Genomic DNA, 11,533 nt, shown 5'->3' with positions numbered 1-11,533 from the left:
CAGCCGGCAACAGATCATCTTCCCCTCAGAGAAGAAGAAATCCAGAAAGGGACTTGATGATTCGCCAGACTGAAAGGCACTCATCGTTCTACGCTGATGCCAACACTCGAGGTTGTCACGTTTTGACAACAGCTATTGCTTGTTTACATGTAGCTAAATGTAACAAGTGAAAGGTATAAGATCACCACGATTGCCCCCGTTTCTGAGTTGAATTGATAGCCCTCTGCATCTCGTAACGCAAAGATCCTGGTTTTTGAAGGTCAGTTGTCTTCTCTTTTCATTTGCCCAAGTCTCATCATCCTCGTATGCTCTTCAAAGTTTTGGACACCTATATAATTCTCTTCTTTCGTACGTTGATGGTCTGATTTCTGCTTCTCGATCCAGGTCGAACATGGGCAAGGGACGGAAGAAAAGCACCGGAGGCACAAGCTCAGGACCCACAAGCCCTTCAAACGAACAACTTGAGATTAATACCAAAGGTGAGCTCAGAGGTTTGTATTGATCTGTTTTGGATGAATCTCGCCATAAAACCCGTTTCACTAATTTCTACTTGCCTCAGGCAAAGTTCCTAACTCTGCTCAACCAAATACGCAGTTCGTGAAGGATCAGACTTTTCCAAAAGTCCCTCCAAGCGCAGCAGGGGGATTTGTGCGAGATGACGTAGCAGCAAAGGTCCACTCGTTACCAGATGACTTGCATGTTTTCCTCGACCACGACTTCGATGAAAAGTGTAACAAGATCAAGAATGTCCTATATTATCTTATCTTGTATCATTTCGACCCCAAGACGAAATCTCGCCCGAACCACAACAAAACCGCCTTGAAAAAGGCGTTTCAAGATGATGTGAAGCCTTTAATCATTCCGTACATCAAACCACCCGTTATAAAACCGGAGCCAATTGACACGGATGCACCCGAAACTGTGGACTTTGATCCTCTCAGCCGAAAGACCACTCGACAGATGTTAGTTGGTGCTATTTTGAAGAAAGTGGGCAAATTCTTGATACCCGACATCGCCAGAATCAATCAACTCCTTTGGCTCTACAAAGCCAAGGTTGATAAGGATCTTCGCTTGCCAAAAAAACCGGAGTTCAGTCTGCAACCTCGCTACCTGAAAGAAGATCGCTTGAAGAGCGAGACAGTAGAAGAGCTTCGACATGCTCTGCAAGTATATGCTCCGCACATCTTCGTGTACTCAATTGCTTTGAGGCCCTCATGTCTCATCGATCTCTACATCAAATTTGTTATCGAAGGGGATCTCCCCCCTGAGCGCACCCCTGTCCTTGGGTTTCACTATGCTGTCATAGACAAAGAAGCTAATTGAACTTGAACTATCATAGAATTGATTGTGAGTATCTCAAAACATCATGTCTTGAATTGGTTTTGTCAGTTACTCACTAGACTACAATTTTGGTTGTGACATATAGTGTCATATTCGGTCCTACATCAAGTTGATCTTCTCTTGGAAGGTCTCTGATTGTGTTTCTTCTGATTTGTGTATCATGTATCACTATCAATCCTTTAGTGTTGGCGCCTATTTTTAGTATGGCATGTTTTGTATGAGTTGTGGTTTTGGAGCGCTCCATTTCATTCATGAGTCAATGATCAATAGGTTGCACTCCGTTTGGAATTCTTATGCCGGATGCGTGTTCCTACTTCCCACATCCCAGCTCTGATAAGACATATATTCTTAACTATATCCAAAATATAATACTACAATAAGCACTTCGTTGCTACCAGTTCTCTAAATATCAAAGTCTACTCGTCACTTCCCCCACGTCTAATAATTTTTTTAAAAATGCCTCGAGGGAACAAAAAAGTTGGAGAGCGTCGTCGAAAAGTATGCACATGCAAAGCTTTCAATTGCAAATCTGGCGTTTACTTGGACGCACAAGGCTTGTCACAACAAGGTGTCGAACTCAGCCCAGAGGCTTATGAGGCTCATCAACAATCGGAATTACGCAACATCGCTCAAGCTGCAACATCAGATGCTTTTGATGCACATTCTTTCCAGGATATCAACCTTGGGTCATTGTCACAAGACAATCATCTGGTCGAGATTCTGCGTGAGTTGCGTGTAAGTCCAGCTTCGCAACCAAGCCCTTCTGGATCAGGAGAAGCTGCGGATGTGGCTCAAGTACCTGATCGGTCTTCAAGAGAACATCACGAGGATGTTATCCTGGAAAGCTCTCGCACGTGCCCCGCCATAGACACTGCGAGGGAAGGTGGGATCGAAGTTTACAATACCAGTGAGTTGCTAATTATAATGCTTCACCCAGCTTAGATGACTTTTGACTCATTTCGTTTTTAAATTTTCACAGCAAACTTTTTTACTTTTAATTTGAGACAAGTCAATCCTGTCTGTCTTCATGTGGCTTTGACCACTGCGATAATCAGTATATTCGAACACGCCTCGATGTTCACTGCTTCTTGGCTCTTGGATGCCCAACGCATCACAATTGAGCTCGCTCTGACTCATGGCCTTCTTCCAAACGTCTCACCAGGCCAACTTGAGCCCCTTCAAGCGAAAGTCTTGAATCAGATCCCTAGAACCGTCGACACTGTAATTGGGTGGCTCGAGATTGACCCGTGCCTACAATTTGTAAACTGTTGCAAGGGATGCTTCGCAATGTACCCATTAGCGTCCGCGCCTAAACGCTGCACCCATCGTGTTGCAGTTCTCCCTGGAGCGCCTAGCATATCTGAAGATCCGGAAGGTGCATCAACACCACCAATTCTAGAAGACAATTATTTGGAAAAGACTTGTGGAGAACTCTTGGTTCAATTCGCACGAGGCCGGGATAAGCCTGTTAGGAAGTATGCCTTCCAAAATCTTTCGGAGTGGATAGCTCGTCTACTTTGTCGGCCATTAGTTGAAGAGTGGCTTGATGAGAGTTTGGAACAATCTTCAAAGCCTTTTGATCCGCAAGATATGGTTTCTGACATACATCAATCAAAGCTCTGGAAAGCTTTTCGGGGACCAGATGGAAATCAGTTCACCTCTCAGACTGGAAATCTGACGTTCGGGATGTTTGTTGATGGGATAAACCCTTTTGGGAACAAACAAAGTGGCCGCCATTCGTCCATCACCTTTGTTGTCCTGGTCTGCCTCACTCTTCCGCCACGGGTTTGCTTTTGTAGAGAAAACATATTTCTCGTTGGTATTGCTCCAGGGCCACGTGAGCCATCTCTCGAACAGATGAATTGGATCTTGAGGCCTGTAGTCACACAGCTGAAAGAGCTGTGGAATCCAGGCCTTTCCCTTTCTCGAACACGGCTATATAAAAAAGGACGACACATAAGGGTCGCTCTACTACCTTTTATAGCAGATATTCCGGCGGTTCGGCGTTCTCTTGGCTTTCCTAGTGCAACTGCCACTCATTTTTGTTCATTTTGTCTACTCCAGAAAAAAGATATCAAAAACTTCAATCAAGCAGTGTGGCCTTTAAGTACATGTGAGCAGCACCGACTGTGGGCATATCAAGCACGAGACGCCTTGACTTCTGAAGAGCGTTCCGAAATATTCAAAAGTCATGGTGTTCGTTATTCGGTTCTTCTAGAACTAGAATACTGGGATATCTCCAAGTATCACGTTGTCGATTCTATGCATAACTTATTGCTCGGCCTGCTTAATTGGCACTGCCGAAGATTCTGGTCGATGAAAGACGAGAAGAACGAAGAGGAAGAAGCCCCGGCTATCAGCACCAAGGAATTAATGAGCCTACTCGCCGAGCACTCTCAAACACAACATAGTCCAAAGCCCTCGCGCAAGGCACCCCCCGTGGAGGATAAGGACTCAGACCAAGAGAACATATTGGATGAGTCCTTCAATGATGACACTGCTTCGAGTGATCCCGAATTTAATCCCTTTGCTGACGCTGAGTGGAGTGGAAAATGGATGCCACCGCCCTCTGATGAGATCATCTTGGATAGTACAATGCTACACAAGATAAACCTTCTGCTTCCAAGAATTTGTATTCCAACATGGATCAAGCAAGCTATTCCTGTACTTGGTAAAGCTTCTTTTGGTAAACTGAAAGCTGATGAATGGCGAAACCTGTTCACCATCCAATTGCCACTCATCCTTATCCCTCTCTGGTCTGGGCGCGATCACATCAAAACATCACTCTTAAAAAACTTTTGTCATTTGGTATCCCTTGTCAATTTAGCTTTAAAAAGGGAGCTCAATATGGACATAATATCACGATATCGCCACCACATCCAACAGTACCTGGAAGGATCTATTGAGATGTTTCAGCATTGTCAACCTGCTCCGAACCATCACATGGCAATCCACTTAGCCGACTGTCTTGAAAACTTTGGGCCAGTTCGCTCTTGGTGGTCCTTCCCATATGAACGCTTGATGGGTAATATCATCAAGGGTACTCATAATAATCACCAGGGTTAGTCTATCTTCTCTTCTCATTCATCCAAATGTTATGATCAATGTTCATTTCGTATCTAAATATGCAACCTTTGAATACATCTGTAGGGGAATTGGAGATCATGTTTGTCAAAAACTTTTGTCGCGCGGGGAATCTCTCTGTACTCTTACAAGAGGACAAACTCCCAGAATCTCTTAAACCTTTCAATTCACGAGTACAAGCTTATTTCGAGCCCAAGAAGCCTTCTCAAAAGAAGGCTTCCAACTCCAAGCTTCAAGCATTGGACAATAAGTCTTTGACGCTTCTCATTCAACGGTTGAACAAACAGGCGACCAAGCACTGTAAATGGGTGGCTCCCGATCTATGGGTTTTGTACACAACAGACGGCTCCGCTGGGTTTGCGGTGTGTCCTGCACGCGCTATGATTCACAATCATGTGTTGCATAAAGAAGTGACCTTTTCCACCGTCAAAGCTAATATGAATAACAGCATAATTGCATTCAAGTCACAATCAACCAGTATGATGCAATTTGCACGAATTTCCAGTATCTTCACCCACCGCAGAAGCCCACAACCAGAAGAACAAGTCATTGAAACGTGGCTTCGCGTTCAAATATTTCCATCTATCAAGGAAGGAGTTTACAATCCATTCACACATATCAGGGAACCTGATGTGCAGACACACTTACGGATGTGGTCAACAAATGCTGAAGAAGTCATTCGGTTGGATGAAGTGATTGCACACTGTTCGTGGTTGATGTATCAACCGGGGGAGCTTCATAAAGACCTCAAACTCGCTACAATTGCTTTAGTATGTATGGAACGCTAATAGCACATAAAGAATAACAAATTTTTATCTTGAAGCCTGCTTCTTGTTCCCATTATCTTCTTTAAAGCGAAAGTACAACTTGTATATGATCATTTAAAAAGAATCTACAATTGGAATCAGCCTGCTTCTTGTTCCCATTATCTTCTTTAGAGCGAAAGTACAACTTGTATATGATCATTTAAAGAGATTCTACATTTGGAATAAGCCTGCTTCTTGTTCCCATGATCTTTCAAGCTTTCGAGCAAAAGTACAACTTATATGATAATTTAAAGAGAATCTACAATTGGAATTAGTTGAGATAGCACACTTTGGGGCTTCATTTCCAACTGACTGCGTTCCAGACGCGAAAGGGTCTGTAGCCACTCTTGTGAGTAGCAATCGACAGAAAGACCTATAGGTGCATTAGCATCACTTATGCGTGCATTTTGACATCGGATTCTGAGTCGAGACGGTCGGCCAGTAGGAGATGGTGTACTGCCTGTTGACCTTCTCCTTTTCGGTGTGCTAGCTTCGATTTTTGATTTGTACGAGTCCAAGCGTGTGAAAACATGTTGTGAGGCTGAACTACGCCACCTCAGTTTTCGGATATGAACAGCAGAAGAAACATGTGTGGCTATTTCATCCTGACAGTCCTCGTGATCCGTCTCATCATCGCTACAGCAATCTTGAACCATAACCGAAAGTGGCCATAAAGCTTGTTTTGAGAGCACAATCTTCTCCCGCGACTTTTTCAGCTGTTTTATGTGCGGAAAGAGTGTTTTTTCATTCAGTTTTACAAAGTTGAGATGTGACGGAGTCACAGCCTCTAACACCTTCAATGAAGCTCACATATCGTACTCGTGCGTTCCGCCTAACCGCATCAGCAGCTTTCTTTTTTTGTGCTTCATCCCATCTCTGTTCACGAAATCTGGAAGTGATTCAAGCCCGCTCGATCAAATGAGCAACAGAATCAGTCACAATGTGGACTTCCAAAGGTAAACTTTATACCACTTACCGTTTCATAAGAGATTGAACACGTGTTTCAAAAGCCTTTTTGATTGAAGAAATGTTTGGAGCATCAAGAGATATCCCGACATACTCACCACACTCCACCAATTTGATAAAAATCTTGAAGGCTAAATCCCACAGCCACTTGTTGTCTTTTGAAGTTGGCGCTTGACCGAAATCTGGTCGAAAGCTTGATACCCCTACAGCGAGCATCATCTGTTGCATGATAGAAATTTGCTGTGGTGTTGAATCTTTATGCCGTGGCCCGGAATAATCAGTTGAATTGAGATCGGGTGGTTCCATAGTTTCGTCTAGAACATCCAAATCGAAATTCACGAGTCCGATCTCCAAGTCAGACATCCAGGACTCTTTTTCATTGAGTGTGGCAGGCGCAGGGAGTGAGGGACTGCTTTCTTCTAGACCTAAAAGAGTATCTATATGAAAACGAACGGATAACTGCGTGACAGGCATGAATATTCCAGCAGCTATATTCAATCTTGATCAGTGTGAGATACAAATGTTCTTACAGAAATACGACCACCCCGTGTTTTCTTCTTTTTCGCCGAGACTTGCTCCTCATCTATGTTGTTCTGAGTCACTTGGTTCAATATCCTAACCTCTTCAGTCAATTTTTCAAGTCGCTGGTTAGTCTTGTTCAGAGCATCTCGTAGTTCATCTAGTCATTGAATGATTCAAAGGTGAGTCAATAAAACAAAACTACAATGTCATAGGCAATGATTTGAGAAGCAACTTACGAATCATCTCGAGCATACTTTCCCGACTCTGATCATCTCCTTGGTTTTGTTTCTCGGATTCAGACATTGATTTTGGACTCGCAGCCTTGCGTGGGTGTTTTTTTGCGCTTTTGCGTGATGAATTTGATTTACCAGTTCCTTGCTGCATTTGAAATCGACCCTTAGAAGAACCTTGGTAAGTAGGCTGAGCTGAATCATTGGTATCGCTATCCGCCTCCCCCGCCAGTAGATCGGAACCTTCTAAATCAGACTCTTCAGCATGAAAAGATGGATCCCAGTCATGATCATCTGGATCATCTTCCTCTCGCGACTTTCCTTTACCCTTGGAGGTAGCTGAGTTTTGGTGTGACGTTAATACGGTTGGAGGGGGTCGTGGGTAGGACAGGCGCCCGTGTTCCAGGCTGGGTAGAGGTATTTCTGCATCGGGCAAAAATTAGGAATGTGACAGAGTGGATAAGGTGAATAACGTTTTATACAACATTTACAAACTTCATAACTTACCTTCCGGAGCTTTGTGAACCGGCGATCCAATGGTAGCCCAGCCTTCTATTTGTAGAATCTTGTGATCTCTATTGCCAACATCTGAATCACCCCGCGTAATAGGAGGTATATTGTCACGATCGAGTGTCGAATCTTGCGTTTGTACATCGTCATTCATATTTGAAGGTTGCGTGTCAGGAGGTGAAGAAGGTAAAGGGAGACTTTTGGGATCGGAGGTTGAATCTGAAAAGTTTTTAATTGTCATAAGCTTGATCTATGACTTCATACTGACATAGCCAATTTACACACCTGCCGGAACAGCTATAGGCACACTTCTTTTACCTGACTTGGTGGTTTCATCAGCAATTGATTCGCCTATAATTTGAAACATGTAAGCCAAGCACAATACAGAGAAGTCTCAGCACTTACCGTCCAAAGGAGCGTGCCGTGATGTCCTAAATGTGAAGGAGGGTAAAACGGGGGGTAGAACAACTAACCAGCGAGTGAGTTGTATAGCTCCTGAACATGTATTTTGAGCCGAACAATTCACTTACTCAAGTCTTGGTAGGTTTTACATGTCTTGATCAGTTCCGCTCTTGGTAACCCATCAGCATCTAGCCCAACATCGCCAACCAGTTCCCGTAGCTGCTGATCAGTGTATTGATCATAATCCACGTCTTGTGGCCTTGGAGCATAGGTATGATCGATTTCGGAAGGTGAAATAGGAGGTCTCTTCCTGATGGGTCTGTGTGATTGCTTGACCGTCTTCTTCTTGCCAGGTTTCTTCAACGCTCTTGCTTTCTTCTTGATTATATGCTGATCCAGAAGCTTCAAGAGATTTCCGCGCGGCGTTTCCAAAGGGGTTTCCGAATTCACAACGTCCTGAACACTTCCACACGCCTCATCATCAACGACCTCTGTTGTCCAACAAAAGGTTATCAAATTTCAGCAAAGATTTTAGAGAAATAATTGATTATACACACATGTGACTTACTTTCTTCTTCGATTGGGATTGCTCGCTTCCTTGACTTTGTAATATCATTTCCAATATCTTTCGAAGCAGTGTTATAACTGCGTAGTACCCGACTTCTGAGATTTGCCACGGATCCCTCGGCCATCGGTCATACAATACATACAGTTGTATCAGTAACAAACGGACAGATGGGAAAGTGATGCGAAGATACTGCACAATTCTGGGCGAGGACTAGGGATGATTGATTGACAGTGATAAAGAGAAATCTGCACAGCGGATGGAAGAACTGAAAATCTGAACGAATGGAAAGTCTATCTGGTTATAACCAGCAGATAGATGAGAAAGGGGTGCAAAGATAATGCACAACTATGTGTGAAGAACAATATTTTAACAATCAAGGGAAATCGGGCCAGCCGGTTAAAGAAGTAAATGTCTAGATGGAACTTCCGATATTTGAGCTGAAGCAATAAAATATTGAGGCAAAAGGGGGCTATGTTATCAAGACCGATTTGTCTTATGTTGAGGTTTGGAGTGAGTTCACTCTACGGCTAGTCAACTTTATGATTATTTGGGGGACACCATGGACAAGATTTGTGAAGAGTGCATCAGCATGGCAACAACCTTGAATGTGAAGTAAACCCACAGGTGCTCACCAGGCCTGGATCCATTGACCAAAGAATCGATGCCTTTCATCACAGTCACCAAAGCTGGGAATAATGCGGCATTTTCTTAAGGACACAGGGTATCAATGGTTGTTAGTATACAAAATAAGATGCCCTTATTATTTTATTGGCAGCCGTAGGTATTTCACAAATCACTACACCTTTTCTGAGTCGGTACAGAATGATCATGAAAAAAATCAGATTATTTGTATCATCTTTCCTACAATCGGGCTTGCTTTTTATGAAATTAATCTCACATGGGGAGCAAACAGTATCATGATGACAATCTGAGATGATGACTCCCCTTGATAGAGGGTAGTCTTGTTGGTTGTAGGTATCAATGGGGGACCGGTGTTTGTCATTAGCGCTCATGCATTAACTGATACAGAAAAGATCATCTAAGTACAAGAATCTTCGCAAGCTTTGGGAAGATGAAAGTGTTTGTCAAAGTCGATCAACTTGAGTAAGAAAATTCAATTGGAGGTGGGGATCATGTGATCTTTAACCCTACCAATCTTCAATATATAAAGCAAAGATGATTCGGCTTGATCCATGATACGTTTTCCAATTGCTACATCACGCTCCTCACAAGATGTCTAGTTATATCCATCCATTCCATACTCGTGTTTTTCTACCAAAGTATTTCTTCGACTTTATGTTTCGTGAGGGTGATATCAATTCCAAGCCTGATCCCCAACTTTTCCTAAGTGAAGCTTCAACCTTTCAAGTATTAGAAATAACCCGTTTGCTCTGCCCTTATATCAGATTCAGCGCGGAGGCAGAAGACGATAAATCATTTGTACACAAGCTATTTCTCCAGATGATAGCGCCTCATCTTTCTACTTTAATCATCCCAAAAGGCCTTGGACCCGATCAACACTACCTTCAAGCATTGATTGATGTTCCAGTTGTTGGATCACCAGACTGCGAGATCTTTATGTCCCCTGCAACCATTATCGACTCTGATCGCATTCGCCGGTTCAATTGCTTGATTCTCTGCTACCTTAAGAATGGCCAACATCGTCTTGCAGCAGACAACCTTACCGACTTTGTCAAGGTTCACAAGTATCTCAACGACAGTGAAATCTCGACCATTGCTTCTATTTATGAAGAAGCTCTAGATGGCCTTCACGAATCTGTTGGCGCCATTCAAAACTCACATTGCGAGATCGAGGGGATTGGTTTTCAATCATCTGACTCTGAGATCTCACAGACCCACCGACAAGAACTTCAACTTTCTCTTGAAGCTGCAACCGCGAGACTGCAATCTCGTCAGAAGGCCTTCGATTCCATTGTTCAGGGTGTGGGATTCCTTCAAGCATTGTCGAAGTATCACAAGTAAGTCACAAACTTTGATATTACTATTCCGAATAAGTATGAGTTCTGTAAGTATTCTAACTTGTGATCTTCAACCCAGAAACTTGGCGTTAAAAAATAAACCCTCCCCTCCTGAATCGTCTTGAACGATTCCTTTCAAATATTCTGCGGTGTTGTGCACATCATTCTGGTAAGAGATGGATACTGTCAAGGTGCTTATCATAACATGAACTGATCAAATCCTTTTGTTCAAAATTCATTCCAAGTTGCAGGTATAATCTTCATACCACAACATTTGAATACATGACTACATATCGAAATCTGACCAGTTACCGTTGTATCAACTACCTTCTCTAGTATGTAGAGTTGTTAGATCCAAATTTTTCTTGAACTGTGTGTTACGCGAAGAAACTAAGAGAACTAGCAGTTTACTCAAGGACCGGTATTGAAGATTAAACTAGTAGTATATATTTTATCATGAGTTCACTTTACAAGTAGTTTTGCAAACCTCTATTATTCAAGATCACAAATCAATTATTGTTCAAGACAAAGCTTTGTACCTGAAATATGTCCTGAAGGTTGCTATGACTTGTGGACCTTTATTCTATATATCTCCGTTGTATCTTGATCTTATACTCTTTTTCTTCATCGGAATTATTATTATCCTTCTCTTTTCTACACCGCTGTGGCAGAAAAACAACGTTGTAGCCTTGTAGAGCTCTGCTCTGAGTTCTCATCTTACAGGTTCTCCGTTCTGAGAACTGTAGCAAACTTGTTTGTTTTGACTACAACCCAGATCATCACAGAATATAAGTAAAATACACGCCCGATGTCATAAAGCTTGAGTGATCTTTCACGGGTGTGATTGTAGTGTCACCTCACGGGGTCGTGAATGCAGGTTTTTACTGAGCCTCACAACACTCAAAGCAGTCTCTGACACAAGTATACACGTGGAAGTGTACTGTTGTAGTTTGCTAAATTTGGATAATTCACTACATTCAGGAAACCAGAATATGTAGATGATACATAGTTTTCTATGTCAGTCAGAATTTTCTAAACCGTACGGAAAAGATGCACTTTGGTGTAGTGTTACTTCCCATAATGTTGGTGAATTAGTTGACGCTCCTTCAGAAGCTAATGTTATAG

The 11,533-nt window shown here is 42.8% G+C and overlaps 3 protein-coding genes across 3 annotated transcripts; 2 read left to right on the top strand and 1 right to left on the bottom strand.

Moving 5' to 3' along the window:
- Positions 1-391: 391 nt before the first annotated feature.
- MELLADRAFT_89853 (uncharacterized protein) lies at positions 392-1,323 on the top strand (the record flags this gene model as incomplete). Its single annotated transcript, XM_007412910.1, has 2 exons — positions 392-491; positions 560-1,323. 2 exons carry the CDS (start codon positions 392-394, stop codon positions 1,321-1,323), a joined length of 864 nt encoding a protein of 287 aa, XP_007412972.1.
- A 474-nt stretch (positions 1,324-1,797) lies between these two features.
- Positions 1,798-3,661, top strand: MELLADRAFT_108954 (uncharacterized protein; the record flags this gene model as incomplete). Its single annotated transcript, XM_007412911.1, has 3 exons — positions 1,798-2,248; positions 2,321-2,716; positions 3,648-3,661. 3 exons carry the CDS (start codon positions 1,798-1,800, stop codon positions 3,659-3,661), a joined length of 861 nt encoding a protein of 286 aa, XP_007412973.1.
- Positions 3,662-6,162: 2,501 nt separating this feature from the next.
- Positions 6,163-8,477, bottom strand: MELLADRAFT_89852 (uncharacterized protein; the record flags this gene model as incomplete). The annotated part of the gene is made up of 9 exons (XM_007412811.1): positions 6,163-6,202; positions 6,292-6,656; positions 6,728-6,876; positions 6,956-7,372; positions 7,457-7,678; positions 7,745-7,781; positions 7,865-7,890; positions 7,990-8,350; positions 8,430-8,477. 9 exons carry the CDS (start codon positions 8,475-8,477, stop codon positions 6,163-6,165), a joined length of 1,665 nt encoding a protein of 554 aa, XP_007412873.1.
- Positions 8,478-11,533: the final 3,056 nt, after the last annotated feature.

This window comes from Melampsora larici-populina (genome assembly GCF_000204055.1).
Source record: "Melampsora larici-populina 98AG31 unplaced genomic scaffold MELLAscaffold_33, whole genome shotgun sequence".
In the NCBI taxonomy this organism is placed as follows: Eukaryota; Fungi; Basidiomycota; class Pucciniomycetes; order Pucciniales; family Melampsoraceae; genus Melampsora; species Melampsora laricis-populina.
The sequence above is the reverse complement of the archived record's forward strand: the minus strand, read 5'-3'. Positions and strand labels throughout refer to the sequence as shown.